The following is a 25822-nucleotide window of genomic DNA, read 5'->3' as shown; positions in this document are numbered from 1 at the left end:
AACATCGTGCAGCCCGCCTCCAGTGGTGTCGCGACAGGCGTGAATGGAGGGACGAATGGAGACGTGTCGTCTTCAGCGATGAGAGTCGCTTCTGCCTTGGTGCCAATGATGGTCGTATGCGTGTTTGGCGCCGTGCAGGTGAGCGCCACAATCAGGACTGCATACGACCGAGGCACACAGGGCCAACACCCGGCATCATGGTGTGGGGAGCGATCTCCTACACTGGCCGTACACCACTGGTGATCGTCGAGGGGACACTGAATAGTGCACGGTACATCCAAACCGTCATCGAACCCATCGTTCTACCATTCCTAGACCGGCAAGGGAACGTGCTGTTCCAACAGGACAATGCACGTCCGCATGTATCCCGTGCCACCCAACGTGCTCTAGAAGGTGTAAGTCAACTACCCTGGCCAGCAAGATCTCCGGATCTGTCCCCCATTGAGCATGTTTGGGACTGGATGAAGCGTCGTCTCACGCGGTCTGCACGTCCAGCACGAACGCTGGTCCAACTGAGGCGCCAGGTGGAAATGGCATGGTAAGCCGTTCCACAGGACTACATCCAGCATCTCTACGATCGTCTCCATGGGAGAATAGCAGCCTGCATTGCTGCGAAAGGTGGATATACACTGTACTAGTGCCGACATTGTGCATGCTCTGTTGCCTGTGTCTATGTGCCTGTGGTTCTGTCAGTGTAATCATGTGATGTATCTGACCCCAGGAATGTGTCAATAAAGTTTCCCCTTCCTGGGACAATGAATTCACGGTGTTCTTATTTCAATTTCCAGGAGTGTAGATCAAGTTTCTAAATCTCATGTACCAGTCTTCTGAAACATTGACCACAAAGACCAGTATATAAACTCAACTGTGCGATAGACTTGGGAGAACTGCTGATAAAGTTTGAGGTTGAGTTCAGTCTGAGTAGCCATAGTGAGTGCACCAACAGCTGTACCACATTCCACTGCTAAGCTGAGAAGGCATGCTCACACTGTGGTGTTCACAAACTTGTTGTTAATGTCATTCTTATGATGAAAGGAAAATTTGTCATTTTTGCACTGAAGTATGGGCGGAGGGAAGGGGCCAGATAAGGGAAAGCTGACTCAGTTAACAAGTTGTCGGTAGTGCTCCTCAAAACGATTGACACAAGAAGACAGCTGATCGTACACATGTCCCTTCTGCATACACCCAGTGCAGAGGTGTAGGATGGGCAGAGCTGTACGACAAGATGGTTGGCTGCTGCATGCTCGAATTCAGTGATCTGTTGACTCAGATGCCGTGCTCGAGCTGCAGGCAGTGAGTTGTCTGAATTCATGACATTCAAGTGTTGCAGCTGCTCACACCATGGCACCATCCATTAAGAACAACCCGCCACCAACGCAGCGAGAGAAGGCAACCTAGACATGCCTCTGGGAGTTGCCTTGGATTTGCGGCGAAAAGCCAATCTAGAAAGGGTTGCTATGTGCTTGCTTTGAAGATGTAGCAATCAAGAGACACAACCAGACAATTAAGAAGAGACCACCACTGTTTACCATCATTGCTCAAACAGCATGAAACTCTGACAAAATGTTCAAGCTGTGGAAGCTCCTGGGCTTCCTCATCAGAGTAGAAGTTTTCCCTCCAGACCTGGGTCCTAAACCCCAATCCTTGTGCCAAGGTAAGGGCCATGTGGCTAAGAAGTGTCACAGTGCACTAAGGTGTGTCAAGTGCTCACATGAGCACAATGGCCACACCTGTGACAGAAGAAAAGAAACGGCACAGAATTACACCTGCTGTAGTGGGCCATTTGTTGCCATCTGGCATGGCAGCCAGGCCTTCTTGGGCCACAAGCAAGTCTCAGACAAGAGACCATGGCTCCAGCACAGAAGATATGCTGATGAAGTGGAAAATGGCAGCAGCCTATGGACTCGATAGACAGCACAACTGAGAAACAAGTCGACAACAGCAGTGCCTTCCACTGACCACAAACAGCTGGAATATCTCACCAGTAACAGTGGCGGGGAGGACCAGTAGCAAGTAGCAAGGCGGCAGGCACTGCCTGTGTCCGACAAGCACACCACATTGTTTGCAATTGCCAAAAGGGTAACTGCGAGCTTCACAGCTGCTGTAGTGGGAGAGGGGGCTGCTTTCATAGATGCGCTGGGTGCAGAATGTAGGTGACCTGCTGGCAACTGTGTGCAGTACTTACACACAGTGCAAAACAGAAGGGGAGCCTTCCCCCACCACCACTCCATCCATAGAGTGGAAGGAGAGCGAGAGCACTGCCAACTAAGAGATGCGTGTCTTCATCTTTGCTGCCCAGCCAGTTATGAAGACACCAGCTGCCACAGTCGCCCCACTGTGGGAGGCTCAAATGGCGGCCAAAATCCATCGGTGGCAACAGGGCATGACGAGTGATGTCCACAGTGAAATACTGTAGGACATCACACAGTTGCCTGTAGCGTCTGACAACTTCCCACAGAATATGTGACACAGGAAGAAGTAGCAGCTGAATGTCTCAGCAGACAGCGAAGTCGCACCAGTCAAGCTCTGCCACCGCTATGGTGAGGAGGGGCTGGAGGTGGGGAGGGGGAGGTGGAGGCATAGCTCGTAGCTCAGCCAAAGAGGGGTGATGCCAGAAAAGACACCGCAGTCAACTCGGGTGTGCTGCTGTGCTTAGTAAAGTCAGATAAGAGCTCAGCAAGAGGTATCCATAAGGCTGCATGGCTCTGTCGCAATGATTTGACTGACATCTTTGTGATGAACATGAGCAGTGGCAATAGTAAAAAGCAGTTTCATGATACCAGGATGATCTGTCGCAGGTGGCAAGCAAGTTGACCAACTGCCCTTATTGCTCATCCTGACTGTAGCAGAGGTTTTTTCCTCATGCTATTTGCCATGGCACTTACTCCCTCTCTGATCTTAACCCACTATCCTTCAAACATTTCTATCTGCTATCTTTCGATTGGCTTGAATCAGTGGGTGATGTGAACCAGATGTATATAGAACATCACAGACCTACATCCAGTGACCAATCAGTTGAAATACTAACCCATTGCAGAAGTGACGTAGTCACCATTCTAGTGCTGTGGTCACCATTACAGTGCAGGCATGGAGGGGCTCCCATCTTTGGAAGAAGGAGAAGAAGAAATAAAAGGAAGTTTGTTAACATGCTCCACTGTTTCCTCCCTTTATTCTGGGTCTCACTTGGGGAGAGCAACAAAACGGCTGTTTGCTGTTTACTTCTAGCAGAAAGTATTAAATCCACTTTTCATGTACAGTAACAAAGTTGTGCATTCTCTTTAAAAGGGTCCAAACAGTGTCCATACTTTCCAGCATATTTTTGTCTGTTTCAGTATCAACTGAAAGAAAAACAGGGGCAATGTTTCAATTGTTCTGAATGAGATGTTTTGTCTTAGTAACTGATATACTGATGGTTTTGTGTAGTATCATTAAAGTTTGAATTCGTGGTTATTGCATTCCAGGGGATGCAGTGACTCTAATTGGATGGGGTACTCAGATACATGTTCTGAGGGAGACAGCTGAAATAGCAAAGAAAACAATGAATGTGAACTGTGAAGTCATTGACTTAGTTTCCATTCTTCCTTGGGATGTGGACACAGTAAGCAAGGTAAGTCCTTCATTAGTAATGTATGTTGTCACATTGTAGCTACAAGCGAGAACAAATCTGAAATCAGGGTTGTCGGTTAAGTTCAACACTTAGCACTGAAAGCACATTCATTATGGACACCAACATACATGCAGAACAGAGCTGCCTCCTGGATGGAAAGTGCTCTTACTTATGCACACATAGAATATTCCAGAATCTGCAGATATTACAGACATAAGAAAGGTTGAGAATCTTCCAGAATTGATAATCAAATAACAAATATTTCCTGATGTTGGATTTGAATTGGCAACACGCAGCACAACAACCAGTGATGCCAACTGGTTTCCTACAGTGTGTGCAGCACAACTCACAGCATTCCTCCTCCTCCTCCTCCTCCTCCTCCTCCTCCTCGACATGCAGCGACGCGCTGTTTCAGAAGTTTCCAGTAAAAATGACTAAAGGATTCTTGTGTGTGTGTGTGTGGGGGGGGGGGGGGGGATGATCACCGCATCTGTGGTACTTTTGATAAAGCCACATGTACGTGTGTGTGTGGGGGGGGGGGGGGGGGATGATCACCACATCTGTGGTACTTTTGATAAAGCCACATGTACTCCCAGCTTGTTCTAAATTATGAGCAGCTCCAGGAGCTCAGCATTCATTTGTTGAATATAGGCTTGACGAACACAGGTTTCCCTAGCTGCAAAGTGTTAAGCGCCACCAGTCCTCTGTAACTGTAAGCTTTGGGCAAGCTTCTGCAACCACCATACAATGCAGTGATGGAATGTTGTATGTCATGATGAACAGGGAACTTGGCTTAACCGCCCAGATTGTGAGGATGGTATGAACCTTAAAAAAACTTACTTCAATCTGAAAGTATGCTGCACGCCAATGGGCTGCATGGCTGTTAAGGTTGAACAGTCACTAGTAGACAATCTCTAGAGAAACTTGCAGCACCTCAGTTATACAATGTGGTCAGAAACAGCTTGAAAAACAGAGCAGACTATGGTGATAAATAACTGTTTAGAAAAAAATTTGGTGCATTGTGCCATTTATTAGTAATTACCATTGAAGTTAACCAATCGAGTCATTTCGCATGCAAATCAAGTGGCTCGCCAGAAACGGTGTCACCAAATGTTGTTCTTCAATTGGTCTCCTAAAACCTAACAAGAAAGCAACACAAAAATTGAAATGGGGCAGTAGTAAGGATCGAACCATCTATGTTATGAGAACATCTTATACGAATTATATCTGGTGGCCCATTTGAATTTGCGCACGCAACATAGTGATTGGCTAACTTAATGCTAATTAGCTCAGAAACAGCCCAACATATTGAATTTTTTTTCTTGACAGTTATTTCTCAGCACAACATACCCTGCGACACCTTACAAGCTTTTCAGACAGTTTCTATCTATACTAGCAAGTGGGACTCTCGGTGGACCCTTGTTTCCAAAGCTTTTCCTGAGATTGAGGTGAAACCCTTGAACTAAGTCAAATTACCCCCCAGCGGAATAGGTGCACTGCTGGTGTGTATCAATGCCCAACTCAATGACAGGGCTCATATTGCCAGTCCCCATTTTATAGGAATTATTTAAATATTTCAGCATATAGTTGCTGCAAAAAAGAATGTTTTTTAATCTGCTAAATGAATGAGGAATGAAGCACTTTTAGTTGAAACATCTATTCTGAACAAGCAACAAACCTCAAAACAGCTAAATGACCTAGAGAATATGCCATCGAAACAGAGCTACATGGTACCCTAAACTATAGCAAAGATGTGTTATGGAGGGATATTATAGATAAAGCTGTTCTAACTCTGCCCCATAGGGTGCGGGAACTCCTTGGCACCCATCAGCTCACCTGTGGGCAAAAGCAGCTAAGAGAAGCTTCTCGCCAGGTGGTCCAATTATACGCATCCTGCACATGCGTGAGATATGTGGCCAATCCTTTCTGCATGTGCTCTGCCAGTGAAGTAGCATGGTGTAGACTATGGCCTAGCAGTTTGACAGCCAGTGTGTCGCTTGCCTGTCCACCTGTGCCTTATGACCGCCAGTGGGCATGTGAGCTGGAACAGGTTTTCACAAAGAAATCTATAGGATGATTGGGCCAAAGCTTGGTGTGATTGATGTGCGAAAAGGGAAAATGTCAAATTCGTAAAATCCAATACCTTTATTGTTATTTTCAGAAGAATAACACTTACAGAGCACATAAAGACCAATTTCATTTGCTTGAATGTGGGGCTTTCTATACCCAGCCCAATGTGCTGTTTTACACATCAATGTTTTGGGCACCAATATAGAGTGTAAAAGAGAAGCCACTTGCTGTAAATGTAATAAACCCACTAAGGATTTGTTAGCTCATCTTCTCTGAAGTGTGTTAATTGCTGTGTGGATCTTCGTGTCTGGAGTGTACCCTGCAGTGTCTACATTGAAGAATGGAAGATGCAGGAGATAAAAGCAACAAAACGTATCCCATAAGGCAAGGCAAAAAATATCCATAAAACAATGAGACCTGTATGTGCTTCAGCTCTCAGAAAGCCAATGCCTTTGCACAACAGAGGATCATAGTGCTACCACTAACACCTTCATATGTAAGTGCTGCTCTGGCAGTGCTTTATTATGAAGCCTATAGCTCCCCCATAACATCAGGAAAGGCCACAGTTCCTGACTTATAGATTTTCCAGCACCTCAACAAGCAGACTCTAGTAAACAGGCCAGCATTGGCACTGTCACTGCCACAGATGTTCATCTAGCAGTCAAACCAAATGGAAATTGCTGACCAAAGAAGAAAGCAGATCATAAATTGTAAGGTCATATAGATCTCATTCTACATGACAGTTTCAGTTTTGGCTACAATGGAACGTGAAGCCTGCCTGGGAAAAATGTCTCCATCTGTCACATGATCCCCACTCCAGCAGAGAAAAAGGGTGAAAGAAGAACCTCACCAATAAAGTGGTCTCTCATACTACAGTGGAACATCAGTGGGTACAGCACACATGTGGAGGAACTGAAACTCCTAGCCCAGGAATGTCCCATGTGCTTGTGTTCACAAGAAACACATTTTAAACAGACCGGTGCTAGTGTGTTACAGGGATATGCCCTCCACCAATAGGATGACCTTACTGGGGACACCCAAGGGAGTGCTAACTGTGTGTGTCAATAATGTGGTCAACACTCTTGTACTCTATCCCTGGTTACTGACTTGCAAGCTGTTGCCCTTACAGTTCACGTGGGTCAAAATATCACTTTATGCTCTCTGTATTTAGTGCCACAGTGGGTGTTGCCTAATTGGAGCCCAGGGATGTAGGTGTTATGAATACTCAGCACCTCCACCAAGCAGTGGTCACTCTGAAAGCAGGGTCATCAGTAAAGTACAGCACATAGCACTGAAAGTACGTTTATTATCAGTGCCAGTGTACAGACAGAAGAGAACTGCCTCCTAGATGGAGAGTGTTGCCATGGACAGAGACTGCCGCTATTTATACAAACACAGAATATTCCAGGTTATGCAAATATGACAGACATAACAATTTTTGAGAACCTTCCAGAAATCGTAAATTCTAAATAACAAACATTTGTTGGTGGTCATATTTCAACTGGCAATCCACAGCATGGCAGCCAGCAACACTGATTGCTACTACATAGTGAATGCTGTGCAGCTCGTGTCATTATTTGTTTTTACAAGTGTGTGTGTATGTGTGTGTGTGTGTGTGTGTGTGTGTGTGTGTGTGTGCGCAATTATACGTTCCTGCTGGAAAATGACAAGCTGCAATGTGTTATACAATGAGTTAAATAATTTTGGTCATGATGGGAAGCTGGGGAGGGATAAAAAGAGGGACAGTGCAATATTTCCATACGGTGAACAGTATGCTTCTTTGGTCATATTCGTAGTATTGATGGAAAAACATATCAAGCCCATGTATTTGGATGATTACTAGGGATGAATGGATGGCGTCTTCTCTTCCCACGCAACTTGCAAAAATATTAATTACAGAATTGGTTTAATCAAAGCATGAAATGCACTGAAACAATAAGGGGAGGCTATATTTATAGTGTATGATATTTCAGTGACAACTGCTGGCTTACTAACAACAGAAAGAAACCTTATAGAAATGAAACAGATAGGAAAATTCTGACAGAGTATATTGCAGCAGTGAATTTCATGTCAATATGCAACGTAACTGTTGGTAAAAAAGCTAGTTTGTAAATTCAAGTCTCAGGATAATATTATTGGAAATGGTCATATAATGTTTCTGGATATAATTGTGTGCAGTCCTCGTAAAAGTCACTGTTAATGTCATCAGTGTCTTTTCTAAGAGGGACTGTATTTAAAATAGAAGATCCAGAATTTTACTTGAAAGATGTGTTGACTGCCAGAATGTGAGTCTGTAGAAGGTGAAAATCATTGTGTAGAATACTGAAAGTGTGTGCATAAATTTTATTTGGGAAAAGAATTACAAAAGAGAATTTAGAGTTAAAAATCATATGACATCATGCCATAACCATGTTTCAACTCATAGTTCAATAAAATCTGTGGAATCCTGACCCTTCTTATCCTGCCACGTGTTCTCCCACTCTTTCTGCATTTTATTATTTCTCCACTAGGCTTTCTTCTGATATTGTCAAATCAATTCCTGTCCAGTTAGATATAGTTCACCACATTTCTAAGAAATCTCATTTGTGTCCTTTCTGCTCTTCTGGTCTATTGTTTCATTAGTGTCCAACATTTATTTCAGTAAAGCAATATTGGTACTGCCATGCAGAATTTTGTTATTTTTTATGAAAGAGGGCATCTTTTTTATTTGTAGATCACTGTATTGTTATATTTGTTAAAATAAAAAATACTTTAACAAACTTCAGAAGTGTCTGTTGTCTGTTATTCTGGAAGTTCCTCTTTATCGTGCCATACAAAAATTTTTGTAGCTTGGAAGCAACATCGTGTTGCAGCCAAATGTGAAACAGAACTAACCATGTTTGACCCTCATGGTGTTGTTGTTCTTAGTAGCACCTAAGTTCGTTGACTCCACACTGTAAACTTCTGGGTTATTGAACAATGTTATGCAATAAAGGGTGCAGCAGCACTGTTTTTTAGTTTCACTTGGATACACATTTATTACTTTTGCCAACCAGTAGGGCAACGACTAGTTCACTAAAGTTTCTGTTCATATATCAAGATAACCAGGCTAGACCACCCAATCAATGAGTTTCAAAGGTAACTCTTATTGTGAAACTCGGCTGATAATTCAAATTTATAAAAGCAAGCAGTTAAACAGTGTACGTTATTAAGATCACCATAAACATTTAATGTGGCACTGAAAAAAGCATTTACGAAGTGAAGTCTGTTAAACACAGTCTATGCTCCCAAGAACCAAATAAGTTTGCGCAGTTATTTCACACAGATGCATTGTCAACAAGGTAAACTATGCATAAATATTGTTCCGAAATATGATGGCCAACAGGCTCTTATATCCTTTAATCTAAAACTTGATCAAAATAAACACAAACTTGCATCCAGCTGCATCAACTTTACTAAGTGATTGTGGATACTAACAAAGGGAAGTTAGTCTTATTGGTGCTGTCAGCAGACTGCAGATTTTTGGGAGGGAAGAGCTATTTATAAACTAGCATAAAGATATTCTGTAACATTGGAAACTGTATATTTGTTTATAAAACTGTGTGGTTGAAATTTTACTGGAATGGATGAGCTATACACACTAATAAAATTTACATAATAAATTCTTAGCTAATAAAGTAAAAAAGTTCACAGAACTGTTCTGTATGCCTATGCTGTGAATTATCTGTTTATGAGTACAATTGCCATATTTGAAATTATGATAAATTGTGCTAATTCTTAATTAGTGGCTTAATTGTTGAGAAATTTCAGGGCAACATAAGTATAGAGGTAACCGTGGGAATTAAACAGGTATAATGGCACAAAAAATGGTAGTTTTGGGTTATCTAGTTTCAATACCAATTATCTGTTAAGTTAATTAGTTACAGGAAAATGAAAATATGTTACTTTAAAATCTGGAGTTTTAACTTCCTAATGGTTGGTGTCAGAATATCCGAGGCTCCCAATTAGCTCAGTCAATATCTGCCATTACATACCGTTATGATAATTTCAGTTATTCATTACTTTTAATTAACCTAGTTTCCAGAAAAGTTAATGTGCCATTGTAATCAGCATACTGAAAATTATCATTCAAATAATAAATTTGCATGTAATATCAAATAATGAATTTGCATGTAATATGGTATGAATAATGTGTTGATAGATTTGCACAGGGACGGGAGGTGGGGGCGATAGAACGTGTATGTTTGTTTCCAGAATGAGATTTTCATTCTGCAGCGGAGTGTGCACTGATGTGAAACTTCCTGGCATATTGAAACTGTGTGCCGGAGCGAGACTCGAACTCATGTATGTTTGCTGTTAGAATTGTAGCATGGACTTCCGCTTACTTATGACATTCTTTAGTTACTGGACTTACTGATGACATTAAAAACAAATGAAATTGAAAATTTCCTGTTTCAGTCTGTGAAGAAAACAGGCCGTGTGGTTATTGCACATGAAGCTCCACTGACATGTGGCTTTGGTGCTGAATTAGCTGCAACAATACAGGTAAATATTAGTTATTAATTACATTGTTTTTTCTGCTTAGTATTTTAAAATATTACTTCAGAATTATCTAAGTGTCAGTTAGTCATACTTATGAAATGAATAGTGAAAAAGATACTCCTAGGATCTTATTCATCATGAAGATCAACATAGAGGCAGGTCACATGGCTGATTAAATTTGGGAACTTGACATAAATTTTTCCAAACATCCACCATTAAACCATTCATTGACATCATAACTCTCTCATGTATGGTACGTGGTATTCAACTGTTGAACACCTGAATTGCATGATTGACACAGCTTATAGCATTGATAAGTTGATGTCTGGATGTGCTGTCTTCTTCATATGACCCACCTGAATGTTTCTGTACAAGAGCAGCTTATAATATGTTTTAATAATTACTTCACATCAAGTGATTTTTCTGACATTTGAAAATTAGTTTCAAGTTCTCGTAATGTCACAAATAAATGGTTTCAAGATACATATTTTGAGGAAATTTATCTCAAGCTGATAAAAATCTATTTACAAAGTGGCAGTATATGAAAACACACAGAAATGCTTAAAATTGCTGATTTCCAGAAACATGAGCATTATCTGGCAGAAGAGAGAGAGAATAGTAAGAGGAAAAAAAATTTATAAGGCTTAAGGTTGTGGGAGAACTAACTATTTCTGTACCCCTAGTTGACACTCCAACTGCAAGTGATTTTCCACTTTTTCTGTCCGAAATTATGGACATTCTTATTCAATAATTGGAATAGTTGTAAGGATAGTATTAAAAGGAATGCAACAAGGAAAAAAAACTGAATTTAGAAGCAAGTTTTAATAGATGACTTGCATAACGTGGGGAATGTGCAAATCATGTTCAACATTGCAAATGCACGAGAAGCTTACTAAAAAAAATTTCTGGGTGTGATAAAGCTTCAGCAAGGTTCTGTGAACAAGCCCACATTGCAATCTTTGTACCATATTCTGATATCAAATGGTTCAAATGGCTCTGAGCACTGTGGGACTCAACTGCTGAGGTCATTAGTCCCCTAGAACTTAGAACTAGTTAAACCTAACTAACCTAAGGACATCACACACATCCATGCCCGAGGCAGGATTCGAACCTGCGACCGTAGCGGTCTTGCGGTTCCAGACTGCAGCGCCAGAACCGCGCGGCCACTTCAGCCGGCATTCTGATATCTTTCTATCCTTCCCCCATCAGAATTTCTTCTGGAACAGCATACAGCACATTTTCTACGAAGTTTCTTTTGTATTGGGCTCAGAAGTATGTGGGATATGACGTGCCTTTCTATCTGTCTTGTATGTGTTTAAGTAATGCTTGTATGTATTTTTTCAAAAGTCTCAATTACATTCATCCTAAATACCAAAATTGTTTTCTTGATGTTTGAATTTTCTGGAATATAATAAATTTGTTAAATAGATACTGATCAATAAGATGCCAAATTTTTTGTTGTAATATTTCTTCTGCTGTTTCTGCCATGGTCTTGTAATGAGGAAGTTCTTGAACAGCTCTGTCAATTCTTCCATTTTATCATTGTAATCAGATATCAGTTAAGGTTTACTTTTTTCATTGTCTTCTTTTGTTTTTATTGTATTCAATGATGGGTTGAGTACAGTGCTCAAAGTGCAAATTGTTTTTGCCATTTTAGGACCATGACTTCACCTCTTTGAAAAGCTCTGATTTCTCCCTTTTTAAGTTTTATGGCTGCAAACAGTCAGTAGGTGTGATCCCGTAGATTTTCCCGGCACCGTATATGAGTATGCTCTTCACTGGTATGTATCTTCAATACACGATATTTCGGCGATCCATCTGGCCGCCATCTTCAGGTGTCTACTTGCTTCAAGAATTCCACAGATATCTATTCTGCATTGGACCAAATAATCAGCACATCCAGCTGATGTGTAAAAATTGTCAGTTGTTACAGAATAGCCTTTGTGTAATAGAGAATCCATTAGATGTAAAGTAGCTTTGGCAGACACAGTGTGTTCCTCATACTTCTCCAAATATGGTGTACTTTTGCCAACATATGAAAACGAGATCTTTTCATTGGTATATACCATTGTTTGTACACTTTTCTTTGGAAAAAATCAAACAATGGAAAATCCAGAATGGAATGTAACAATTCCAGAGTAGGAAAGTTGCTACTCACCATATAGCGGAGACGCTGAGTCGCAATAGGCACAACAAAAAGATTCACACAATTATAGCTTTCGGCCATTAAGGCCTTTGTCAGCAGTAGACACACATACACACACGCGTGCACACACACTCACGCAAACGTAACTTGCTCACATGTCTGCAGTCTCAGTTCTATGAGACTTCAGATGTGTGTGCAGGTTGCATTTGCGTGAGTGTGCGTGTGTGCTGACAAAGGCCTTAATGGTCGAAAGCTATAATTGAGTGAATCTTTTTGTTGTGCCTATCGCAACTCAGCATCTCCGCTATATGGTGAGTAGTAACTTTCCTTCTCTGGTATTGTTTCTTTGGAAAAATGAATATATATCTATAAGAAGCTTATAAATATAAGGAGTTCTTAAAGAGTATATAAAAATCTTAAACAAGTAAAACAACTGCAATTTCATAAACTGTAGGCCTCAATAAAATATTTTTCACATAAAATATAAGAATAACGTACCTCCCTATTATTGTTGTTATTATCTTCTTCCCTTTCTCAGACGTTATGTCTTCTGTTGTTGTTGTTGTTGTTGTTATAATCTGAAATTTCTTGCATTAACATCCTCTTGTGCAGCACTGTTGATTTTCAGATCATAGTGAAATTTTTGCTTAGTTCTTTAAACTCTTCCTTTTTTTTCTTCAATTTGGTCCTCAATTTCAGTTATACCCTCCATCTTTTCCGTAGCTGTTCTTCGGAAAGTGTTTGACTGATAACAAAAGGCAATACCCACTGCCTTCTGTGCTCTCTTTAATAACTCATCAGCCGATTTTGTTAGCTTTACAATATCAGTTTCTAAACAAGCTCACTGCTTGTTTAATGATTTAAATTCTTCTTCAGTTTTCTCTTTCTTTCAGAGACACCTTCAGCTTCCTTGCCTTTTTTTGTTCTCAACATACAGCATGTATCTCTGCCTAGTGTTACTTGCTGGACACACAAGCTCTTTTGATATTTTCACTTTTAGTAAGCCACCATAAAGACTGATGTGGTATTTGATTATTCTCAATGAAATTTAAGAACACTCCTTTAGGTTTTCTACATCTTCCAACATTTTGTTTACTAAGAATCCTCTTACGTATGAAGGCTTGTCCATGTGACAATATCAGCAGAATTTTTACATCATCTGATATTTTCAAACAATATATTTAAAAAAATCCAATTTAGAATTCTGGGATATGGGATCAAAAGTGGAAAAAGCGGTGCATGGATCAGATTCTACAAAATTTCTATACTGCAGGAGCAGGCTGTCACATTCATCTGAACAATCATTGTTGCTGTCCACCAAGTTGATGAAAATCATCCCCATTTTCTCTAGACAGGACTTTTCATTTAACGCAGTATTTCTTGGGCCCAGACAACAAATAAGTCTAACTAGAGGATAGTTTACTAGACACTTTTCTACAATCTTTTAATAAATGCAACTATAAACTTCATAGATTCATGTTTTACTTCCATTGTGCCTCTCTCTGTGACTGTTGCTATTTAGAAGTTCCTTCAATAATCGATCCCCAATAAATCCCACGCTAAATTTTGATGTGTCATTCCAAGACACTTTTTAAAATGTGAACTGTGCTAATTTTGCTGAAGAACTGATTACTGTAAGTTTTTCTTCTTTTAACACATTGAATGTTGACAGTAAATTACAGATCAAAGTTGTCAAATCTGCAGCAAGAAATGGAAGCAGGGATTGTATCACTTTTATAGTGAATCAAAAATGTCTCAGTAAGTTTTGCAAAGCAAAGAAACAAGTTTAACTAAGCTTATCTTTTTGCATTTTGTATGGCAGTGAATGACTTAATTTCATACATAGACTGGAAGTCAAAGGAAATACAACCTACCCTGTAAAATAAGGCACAATTAAAACCTAGCAAAGTTGAAGCCTGTAATGCATATTTTTACGCACAATGCTAAAAATGGTGGGAAGAACCTCTCTTAACCCAAGAAGATATCATTGATTAAATAGTTGTTACCAAAAAATAAATATTACCATATTTATGTAAAAATGGCATACTTAATATTTGTATGAAGAGGAATTAATTTGTTAAAGAAAAAGAGCTGTGTGTAGAAACCCCCAATCAGAAGACTTTTACTTTTGTTTAACAAATGTTTAAATGCAGCCCATTGCCTACACTAGTGACATCGTTCTTCGGTTGAATGAAGCTGTCCCCACTATCTCTTAGTATTGTGCCTAAAAGTTTGAATACTCCATTTTGGCATACTTTAAGCTATGTTGTGCACTATAAAGTAATTGTAATTTTGGACCCATTAACAACAAACATGTGTAAAGGTCTGTCCTCTGGTGGTATTTCCAACTAAGTTTATCAGGACAGCCACAAGTCGTAGTCAGTATGTTTTATTTTTACCACTTTTGCTCTATAATTTTACAAGACCATCATTAGAAACTGATTAAAACACAATAATTGGGTGATTACATTGTTGGCAATGTAGTCAGCCAACTACTGTATTTCAAATAGTTTCTGATGATGTCTCTTGTAAAGTTATGGATCAAAACTGGTAAAAAATAAAACCTACTGATTGCGACTTGCGGCTGTCCTGGTAAACTTAATTTCAGCAGTCATTGTTTCCCCTTCAGATGATGCTTGTGCTCTGCTATATTTCTAATTGTTGGTATAACAATAATGGAAATTCCTGGATGGAACAATAAGTAAAATACGTGAAAGGCAACCACTCAACTATAGCGGATTGATGGGTGGCAGCTTTACCTGGCTGGCTCCCATTTCCATAAACTTGCCTGTTCCTCCATCCTTCATTGTCTAATGCCTTCAGGCTTGCAGTCAGTGTCTTGTGAGCTAATTTGATTTCCACTCAGAAATTATCCATCTAGAAGGGAGTCATTCTTTGTCAGTCATGCTTCGGACTGTGTCATGCTGTGGCCCACAGGCTCTGCTTCCGAGGCACCTCCTAGTGTACCCAACGCCGTGGATCTGCCCTCACAGCAGGGTGAGTGATGGGTGGTAATGCTTTCGTGTTGCTCGAGGTGGAGAAACAATGTAGAGACTGGCTGTCTGGCCTGACATGGACAGGTGGCTGCTCCTTCGGCAGGGTCCAAGCAGGCACATGGGCAGAGGGGTTAATAGTTATCAGGAGCTCCAGTGTTGGGCATGTTATGGAGCCCCTTAGGCAGACAGAATTCATGGCTGGAAAGAAAGCCAATGTGCACTTGGTATGTCCGCCAGGGAGGCCTCATCTGAGATGTGGAGGTGACATTGCCTGCGGCTATCGAGCGTGCATGGTGCAGTCCTCTGCAAGTTGTGGCTCACATCAGCACCGATGATGCCTATCACACAGGTTCTGAGACCATCCTCAGTTCATACACACGGCTGATGGAGGTGGTGAAGACTGCTGGCTTCGAGCATGGGGCGCAAGCAGAGCTCACAATTTGCAGCATTGTTCCCAGAGTTGATTGGGGTCCTTCAGTTTGGAGCCAAGTGGAGGGTCTCAACCAAAGGCTTCATTGACTCTGCGATGGTCTTTGCTGCAGATTTCTAGAACTACATTGTCGTATGGGGATTTGTAGGACTCCCCTTGATCGGAGGGTGCGCTACACAATGGAAGCAGCTACTCAGGTAGCAAAGTACTTGGAGTGCGCATAAGGGTTTTTTAGGCTACATAGTAGTTTGAGGTGTTCTGATGAACAGTCACCAGTTGATACGCAGCAAAGGAAGCCAGACAGTGTTCAGAGTAAAGACACTTTGACTGTCAAAATTTTATTAGTTAACTGTCGAAGTATTAATAACAAAGTTCCCAAATTTATTGCCATCCAGGAAATTTCTTGCTCTCAAATTATCTTTTGATCGACAGCTGGCTGAAACTCAAAGTGGAAAGCTCCGAGATATTTAGTGAGTCATGGAACATATATCGCAAAGAAAGATTAGAGGTCATAGGACGGGGAATGGTTATTGCATTTGATAAAAATCATTGTCTCTATTGAGGTCGAAGTTTAGCGTGACAGTGAAGTTATCTGGCCACGTATAACAGGTGTAAGCGAAAACAGATTAATTCCTACTCCAATGTGACAGTTATAGAGTTATTGAAAGTAAGTCTACAGTCGGTAATGTGGAAGTACCCAGATCATGCAATACTAGTTAGAGGCGACGTTAACCTCCTGAGTAGAGACAGATATCTATGGATTCATTGCAGGAGGTACAGACAGACAGTCATGTGAAATACTTTTGAACACAGTTTTCTGAAAACTGTCTGTAACAGCTAGCTCTGCAGCTCACATGCAATAGAAATGTCGTAGCTCGTGTAGCTACAAATAGACCAAACCTTGTCAATGTTTCTGCTAGGTAGAGCAGATAAGCAGTTGTTAGCATCTCACTTAGACAGTGAATTGATATCACTTAGTCCCAGTAAGATGGATGTATAGAATTTATGGGCAAATTTGTGGGCAAAGTTTGAGGATTTGTGGGCAAAGTTTAAGCAAATTATAGATTGTGGTCTGGAGAGTTATGTGCTTAGTAAGCGTATAAAGAATGGGAAAGACCCACCATGGTTTAATAACAAGTTTCGGAAGATGCTGAGGGAGCAGAGGCTGTTATACTCCAGGTTCAAAAGAGAACACACAAATGATGACAAGCAAAGGTTAGTAGAGATTCATTCATCTGTGAAAAGATCTATGCACGAAGCATACAACTGCCATAATCGTATCTTAGCAAAAGATCTGGCAGATAACCTGAGAAAATTCTGGTCCTATGTAAAATCGCTTAGTGGGTCTAAGGCTTCCATTCAGTTCCTTGTTGACCAATCTGGTGTGGCAGATAAAATAGCAAAATGGATGCCAAAGTCTTAATTATCACATTCAAGAAATCATTCACACAGGAGAATTGTACAAACGTATCATTTGACTATCAGACTGACTCTTAGATGGACAACACAGTAATAAGCATCCGTCGCATAGAGAAACAGCTGAAAGATTTGAAAACAAATAAATCACCAGACCCACATGGAATCTCAGTTTGGTTTTACAAAGAGTTCTCTATGGCTTTGGCTCCTTACCTAGCTTGCATTTATTGTGAATCTCTCACCCAGCACGAAGTCCCAACAAGCGACTGGAAAAAAGTGCAGGTGACTCCAGTTTATAAGAAGGGTAAAAGAACAGACCTGCAAAATTACAGATCAATATCTCTAACTTTGGTTTGCTGCAGAATCCTTAAACATATTCTGAGTCTGAATGTAATAAACTTTCTTGAGACTGAGAAGCTAATGTCCACAAATCCCAAGGCTTTAGAAAGCATAGCTCTTGCGAAACTCAGCTTGCCTTTTTCTCACATGATATACTGCAAACTATGGATGAAGAGCAACAGGCAGATTCCATATTTCTAGATTCCTGCAAAGCTTTTGACATAGTGTCCCATTGCAGGCTGTTAACAAAAATACGAGCAAAATGATTTGGCAGACAGGGTGGGCAGGAAACTGTGGTTGTTTGCTGATGATGTTGTGGTGTACGGTAAGGTGTCGAAGTTGAATGATTGTAGGAAGATACAAGACGACTTAGATAAAATTCCTAGTTGGTGTGATGAATGTGACGGCTAGTTCTAAATGTGGAAAAGTGTAAGTTAATGTGGAAAAGTAGGAAGAACAAATCTGTAATGTTCAGTTACAGTTTTACCAGTGTCTGGCTTGACATAGTCAAGTTGTTTAAGTATCTGGGTGTAATGTTGCAAAGCAAAATGAGATGGAAAGAGTTTGTGACAACTGTGGTAGGGAAGGTGAATGGTCGACATCGATTTATTGGGAGAATTTTAAGAAAGAGTGGTTCACCTGTAAAGGAGACTGCATATAGGACACTAGTGCTACCTATTCTTGAGTACTGCATAAGTGTTTGTGATCCACGCCTAGTCGGAATGAAGGAAGAAATCAAAGCAGTTTAGAAGCGGGCTGCTGGCTTTGTTACCAGTAGGTTCAAACAACACACAAGTGTTCTGGAGATGCTTCGGGAACTCAAATGGGAATCCCTCAAGGGATGTTCTTTTCAAGAAACACTATTGAGAAAATTTAGAAAACCGGCATTTGAAGCTGACTTCAGAACGATTCTACTGCTACCAACATACATTGCGCGTAAGGGCCGTGAAGACAAGATTCGCGAAATTAGGGCTCATACAAAAGCATATATATAGTCATTTTTCCCTCTCTCTATTTACAAGGAACAGGAAAGAAAATGACTATTAGTGTACAGGGTACCCTTTGCCACACACTGGATGGTGGCTTGTGGAGCATCGATGAAGATGTAGAAGCATTTCATCCTAGTTTACCGAGCGAGGTGGCGCAGTGGTTAGCACACTGGACTCGTATTCGGGAGGACGACGGTTCAATCCAGTCTCCGGCCATCCTGATTTAGGTTTTCCGTGATTTCCCTAAATCGTTTCAGGCAAATGCCGGGATGGTTCCCTTGAAAGGGCACGGCCGATTTCCTTCCCGAACCTGAGCTTGCGCTCCGTCTCTAATGACCTCGTTGTCGACGGGACGTTAAACACTAACTACCACCACCACCACCATCATCCTAGTTTGTTAGTCACTGTCAGTGGCTCCATACTGAAGCTTAGATATTTACTCATATTATCTTCTCTGTTCCTTCTGCAATTCTGTTGTGAGAATTAAGCTCATCAGAGCTCATTTGTACATTATTCGTTAACTGCTTGTTGAATGAGGTTGGTATGTCGTGAAGATAACAATGTGGAATGGAACCCCAACCAGCTTCACAATGCATTTTGTTAAGTCAATAATTCAATGATCAAAGCTAGAAAATACAACCGATGAATATAGAGGTGTAACCACTGCCTGCATGAAAAAGTATATCTGCATCATTACTTTCCAGTTCAAACTTAAGCACATATCTTGAATTGCAGGCAGCTACATCCAAATGTCCACATTTTTATATTAAGATAACTAACACCACTTTGGCTGTAGAAAGTTTATTGAAACCATGACCATTTTCATGGCAGTTTAGGTGCATGCTCAGGTGATGTAAACAGGGATTGTAAAGGAAGTATTTTCTTTGTACACAGGCTTAATTAAAACTATTACATGGAGAGAATAGACCCACAATTAAGTAGTTACATAATTGTGTCTAAAACATTATTTAATGCTTTTCTTTGAAGTCTGTTTGTCCTTCATGTCACTGTTAAAATTAAAACCTGGTAGAAGCATTCGCCAAATAGATAAACTGAGGTGTCCCTAAAATAAAATAAAATGAATATTTGGTGCAGAGAGAGTAAAATAAGCCCTTCAAAGCATGCAAAATTTTATATAAGCACCAATAAAAACATACCATAGTATCACCTTGCTGAACTAAGTAGAGCCCTGTGCAAGCAACCATGAGGAAAATGCATTTGCACAGACCACCTCCAGCTGATGTTATGGTATTTTTTATTGGTGCTTGTATACAATTTAGCATGCTTTGAAGAGCTTTTTTTACTCTCTCCACAGCAAATAGTCTTTTTATTTTGTTTTAGGGACACCCCATTTGATCTATTTGACAAACACTTGTAGCGTGTTTTAATATTATCATTGATGTGCATGATGGGGAGATGCCTCAAGAAAGCATTACATAATGGTGTAGACACAATTACGTAAGTAGTTAATGTGTGGGTCTGTTCTACTCCATGTAACTGTATTCACTAAACCTGTGTAAAAAAAAAAAAAAAATTGTAAAATACTCCCTTTCCAGTCCCTGTTAAGATCACCTGAGGATGCGCCTAAACTGCCGTGAAACCGGACAGGGTTATAATAAACTTTCTACAGCCAGAGCAGAGTTTGTTGCCTTTGTATAAAAATCACACTTAAGTTAATGATATGAATATAACAGAGGGAAACATTCCATGTGGGAAAGATATATATAAAAACAAAGATGCTGTGACTTACCAAAGGAGAAAGCGCTGGTAGATACACACAATAAAAAACACACAAAAACACACACACATTTCAATCTTTCGCAATCCAAGGTTGCTTCATCAGGAAAGAGGGAAGGAGAGGGAAAGACGAAAGGATGTGGGTTTTAAGGGAGAGGGTAAGGAGTCATTCCAATCCCCGGAAAGACTTACCTTAGGGGGGGAAAAAAGGACAGGTGTACACTCGCACACACCCATAGCCATCTGCACATATACAGACACAGGCAGACATGTGTAAATGCAAGGAAGTTGGGCAGAGATGTCAGTCAAGGCGGAAGTACAGAGGCAACGATGTTGTTGAATGACAGGTGATGTACGAGGGGCGGCAACTTGAAATTAGTGGAGGTTGAGGCCTGGTGGGTAACGGGAAGAGAGAATATATTGAAGGGCAAGTTCCCATCTCCGGAGTTCTGACAGGTTGGTGTCAGTGGGAAGTATCCAGATAACCCGGACGGTTTAACACTGTGCCAAGATGTGCTGGCCGTGCACCAAGGCATGTTTAGCCACAGGGTGATCCTCATTACCAACAAACACGGTCTGCCTGTGTCCATTCATGCGAATGGACAGTTAGTTGCTGGTCATTCCCACATAGAAGGCTTCACAGTGTAGGCATGTCAGTTGGTAAATCACGTGGGTGCTTTCACACGTGGCTCTGCCTTTGATCGTGTACAACTTCCGGGTTACAGAACTGGAGTAGGTGGTGGGGAGGGTGCATGGGACAGGTTTTACACCAGGGGCAGTTACAAGGGTAGGAGCCAGAGGGTAGGGAAGGTGGTTTGGGGATTTCATAGGGATGAACCAAGAGGTTACGAAGGTTAGGTGGACGGCGGAAAGACACTCTTGGTGGAGTGGGGAGGATTTCATGAAGGATGGATCTCATTTCAGGGCAGGATTTGAGGAAGTCGTATCCCTGCTGGAGAGCCACAACACAGTCTGATCCAGTGCCGGAAAGTATCCAGTCACAAATGGGGCACTTTTGGAGTTCTTCTGTGGGAAGTTCTGCATTTGAGGGGATGATAAAGTGGCTCTGGTTATTTGCTTCTGTACCAGGTCAGGAGGGTAGTTGCAGGATGCGAAAGCTGTTTTCAGGTTATTGGTGTAATGGTTCAGGGATTCAGGATGGAGCAGATTCATTTGCCACGAAGACCTAAGCTGTAGGGAAGGAACCGTTTGATATGGAATGGGTGGCAGCTGTCATAATGGAGGTACTGTTGCTTGTTGATGGGTTTGATGTGGACGAATGTGTGAAGCTGGCCATTGGACAGATGGAGGTCAATGTCGAGGAAAGTGGCATGGGATTTGGAGTAGGACCAGGTGAATCTGATGGAACCAAAGTAGTTGAGGTTGGAGAGGAAATTCTGGAGTTCTTCTTCACTGTGAGTCCAGATCATGAAGCTGTCATCAATAAATCTGTACCAAACTTTGGGTTGGCAGGCCTGGGTAACAAAGAAGGCTTCCTCTAAGCGACCCATAAATAGGTTGGTGTATGAGGGAGCCATCCCCCCAGTTCCTTTCACCTATTAAACAACAATTTTGGCTAGTTCTAACATCTTTCTAGCCTAGAGTTTATAGCAACCACTAACTAGGGATGACACCATTCTTGGCTTGTTCATACATAACACCTTACTCAGAATTACTCCTATACAGGCAAAACCATGAATCTCAATACCCCACCTTTTGTTGTGCAGCCATAATGTCATTCCCTCCAACCTGAAATTAACTGGAATTGCACTGTCTCCTGGTGTTCCTGTCATTGTTCACTAGCCTCCGTTGGAGGAGGAGAGAGCTGAATTTTTATTTGGTAGTTAGTCACTTAAGTTTCTTCTTCTGAATAAGTCAGTCACGTCATTGAGATTCTATCCACCTTATTTTCTCTCTTCTGTCTCAAGCCACATGTGAGCATAAAGACATTCTACTGTGATCTCACTACAGGATTTTCTTTCTCTTCATTTTCCTTGTTCCTCTCTCCTCATTTCAGTACACATTTCTTTGTCAAAATTGATCCATTTTGAAATCAACTAAGGCTTTGTCCTTTGTGACAGGCTTCCACATTTTTTCGCCTTAAATATTTCATGACATGACTCTTAGTCTCTCATATTTTTCATGACGTTCTGTTGGATCATTTCTGTATTAGTTTAGACAAGGTAATGTGTGTTACTCATTACAATACTGCCAGAGAGAGTGGGCAGAATGAGACAACTATAGACTGAGGTTAGCATGAACTTGTTTCTGCTCTGTTAGTAGATGTTTGTAATATTTCAAACTTTTGTATTGTATTTATTACAGGAAGAGTGTTTTCTACATCTGGAAGCACCGGTACAAAGGGTCACAGGCTTTGATACACCATTTCCATGTATCTTCGAGCCTTTTTACATTCCCACAAAATGGCGCTGCCTGGAAGCAGTACAAGCTGTCCTCAAATATTAATGTTACTGTTTCTTCACCAGAAAATGGGTATTCATTGGCAATACTGCATTAAAGTTCTTATTGTTATCTCTGTTTTCAGTGCATAACTTTCATATAATGAATACATGAAATATAGAAATTCTGAGCTCTAAAATAAGCTTGTAAACTAGATGTTAATTATGTCCATTTTAAATTATATATTTGTACTGTTGTTGTCACTGAAACTTTTATATGAATTTATTACTCCAATAAAATAAAAACTCCATAATTTTTCCCCTCCCTCTGTATTGAATGTTGTATCAATGAATGAGCATTACACATGTAAGAGTGAAGGTTCTCTCAGCTGAAGTCAGTTGATATTAAGAGTGTGTGTGTGTGGGGGGGGGGGGGGGGGGGGGGGGGGTAGGTAGGTAGGTAGGTAGGTAGAATTGAATCATGTTGTATAATATGTAACTGTCATTGAAAATTTTGGCCGTGGTTGCAGTGGATCTACTAACTCATTATACATTTGGATTAGGTACAGCTGTACAAAGTATAGAGAGTGGGAGGTGTATTGGTTTGCATAAACCACAACCAATGGCTTTGTGCAAAGATAACATCCTCCAATTTGCCATGCAAAAAATGTTGATAAACAGCACTTGGTAATGCCATGGTAAACTACAGAGCTCTGTGTAGTTTCCCATCCACACATTGATATGAAACGAATAATAATACCAGGTGTACCGGTATGAAATGAGCGTTTTTTTTGTTTTGTTTTTTAATGAAACACTAATTTTGAATTGAAAAGTAAAACCATTTTCTTCAAAGTACTGACCATTGCTTTCTATACGTTTTGACCACCTGCCTGGCAATTTGTGGACACCACGCCAACAGAAATGTTCATCTTTTGAAGCAAACCAATCAGACACCCAATTTTCAACTTCTTCATAGGAATCGCAGTGTTCCTCAGCCAATGCGTGTCCCATTGATGAAAACAAATTGTAGTCGGAAGGGGCCAAGTCTGGTGAATACGGCGGGTGGGGTAGCAGCTCCCAGCCAAGTGTTTTGATTGTATCCTGAACCAGTTTTGCTTTGTGTGCAGGTGCATTGTCATGTAAAAAAATTACTTTGCCATGTCTTCTGGCCCATTTTGGTGTTTTTTTGATCAATGCATAGTTCAAATTGATCATTTGTTGTCTGTAGCGATTAGTATTCACAGTTTCACCGGGTTTTAGAAGCTCATGGTACACCACACGTTTCTGATCCCACCAAACACAGAGCATCGTCTTCTTGCCGAATCGATCTGGTTTTGCAGTCGATGTTGATGGTTGTCCCGGATTAACTCATGATTTTTCCTGTTTAGGATTCTTAAAATAAATCCATTTTTCATCGCCAGTAACGATTCGATGTAAAATTGATTTTCTTTCATGTCTTTGAAGCAAAATTTGACAAATGGGTTTTCGGTTTTCCATCTGTCTTTCATTCAATTCATGTGGCACCCATTTTCCACACTTTTGGATCTTTCCCATAGCTTTCAAATGGTCAGAAATTGTTTGTTGTGCAATATTTAGCATTGCTGCTATTTGAATATTTAGCATTGCTGCTATTTGGTTCTGCTATCTTCATCCAATATTACTTGCAATTCATTGTCTTCGAACTTTTTTGGTGGTCTTTCGCGTTCTTGATTTCTTACATCAAAATCATCATTTCTGAAGCATTGAAACCATCTTTTGCATGTTGCTTCTGATAGAGCATGATCACCATATGCCTCGACAAGCATTCAATGCGACTCTGCAGCACTTTTTTTCAAATTAAAACAAAAAATTAATGCTTTCCGCAAATCATCACTTTCTGGTACAAAATTCGACATTGTTAACACGATGAAAACGTATGTTGTTCCCAGAACGAGATTTTCACTCTGCAGCGGAGTGTGCGCTGATATGAAACTTCCTGGCAGATTAAAACTATGTGCCCGACCGAGACTCAAACTCGGGACCTTTGCCTTTCGCGGGCAAGTGCTCTACCATCTGAGCTACCAAAGCACGACTCACGCTCGGTACTCGCAGGAGAGCTTCTGTAAAGTTTGGAAGGTAGGAGAAGAGATACTAGCAGAAGTAAAACTGTGAGTACCGGGCGTGAGTTGTGCTTTGGTAGCTCAGATGGTAGAGCACTTGCCCGCGAAAGGCAATGGTCCCGAGTTCGAGTCGCGGTCGGGCACACAGTTTTAATCTGCCAGGAAGTTTCACATATGTTGTTGTTTGTTCCATGACTTGATGTATACTAAATATCTTTGACAGATTTCATACCAACCAAACAAAAAAAAAAAAAAAATTAAGGCTCGTTCACAACAAATGTTCCATGTCGACACATTTGTATCTTAACGCTCATTTCATACTGTTACACCTGGTAGTGTCTTCTGCCTTAGAGCTCATTGGCAGATATGTAATCATCAGATGTGATGCTTTTTGTGGCTTAGGCACACACTTTAAGTCATAAGGATGACTAACTGCTCATGCAGATCTTGCAAGAGTGTAGATGATTCATTTAGTAGCTGCAATTTGTCACAACATTTATTTTGGAACTGTTGTCTGCTTATTGTTAACACTTGCTTCTCCACATCTGGTTTGTTAACTGTGCAATGTCTACCATGATCCAGTGTCTCCAAGCCACTGGAATAACTTGTTAAACTTTTTTTTTTTTTTTTTTTGTAGAAGTTTTGCAGTTTACCATTTGTGACCCTGAAAACACACACACACACACACACACACACACACACACACATACACACACACACACACACACCAATGAATGTCATGCTAGAAAATTATATCTGCTATTTCTCATGTTGATTACTTGAACTTACTTTCTGTGTCTACACTGATACACTGCATGGAATCTCTAACTTTGTTTTCATGCTATCACGGCAATATGTTGCATTTGAAATGTCTGATGTAGGTTTTGATTGCACCTGTTACGATTGGATCATGAACAGTCAGTGGACTAAATACATGGACACACACAACAGATAAAAAATGAGTAGTGAATATAATCTGGAAGACAGCTTACACCAGTGGGCATTGAACCTTTTTTACTGTACATAAACTTATCTGTATCTCTGCAAGGATTTGTTTCTGGGCGTAATTTTAC

The 25822-nt window shown here is 40.7% G+C and overlaps 1 protein-coding gene across 2 annotated transcripts in view; it reads left to right on the top strand.

Annotated features, from left to right (window-relative positions):
- The window catches only part of LOC124789638 (2-oxoisovalerate dehydrogenase subunit beta, mitochondrial), an 89145-nt gene extending 66181 nt beyond the window's left edge, over window positions 1-22964 (top strand). For both annotated transcript variants that reach the window (XM_047257065.1, XM_047257066.1), the window contains exons 6-8: window positions 3462-3607; window positions 10115-10201; window positions 22577-22964. In XM_047257065.1, the coding sequence (XP_047113021.1) occupies window positions 3462-3607; window positions 10115-10201; window positions 22577-22717 (374 nt within the window). In that variant the 3' untranslated portion in view covers window positions 22718-22964. The remainder of the gene's footprint in view (window positions 1-3461; window positions 3608-10114; window positions 10202-22576) is intronic.
- Window positions 22965-25822: the final 2858 nt, after the last annotated feature.

This window comes from Schistocerca piceifrons, chromosome 3 (genome assembly GCF_021461385.2).
Source record: "Schistocerca piceifrons isolate TAMUIC-IGC-003096 chromosome 3, iqSchPice1.1, whole genome shotgun sequence".
Lineage (NCBI taxonomy): Eukaryota > Metazoa > Arthropoda > Insecta > Orthoptera > Acrididae > Schistocerca > Schistocerca piceifrons.
The sequence above is the reverse complement of the archived record's forward strand: the minus strand, read 5'-3'. Positions and strand labels throughout refer to the sequence as shown.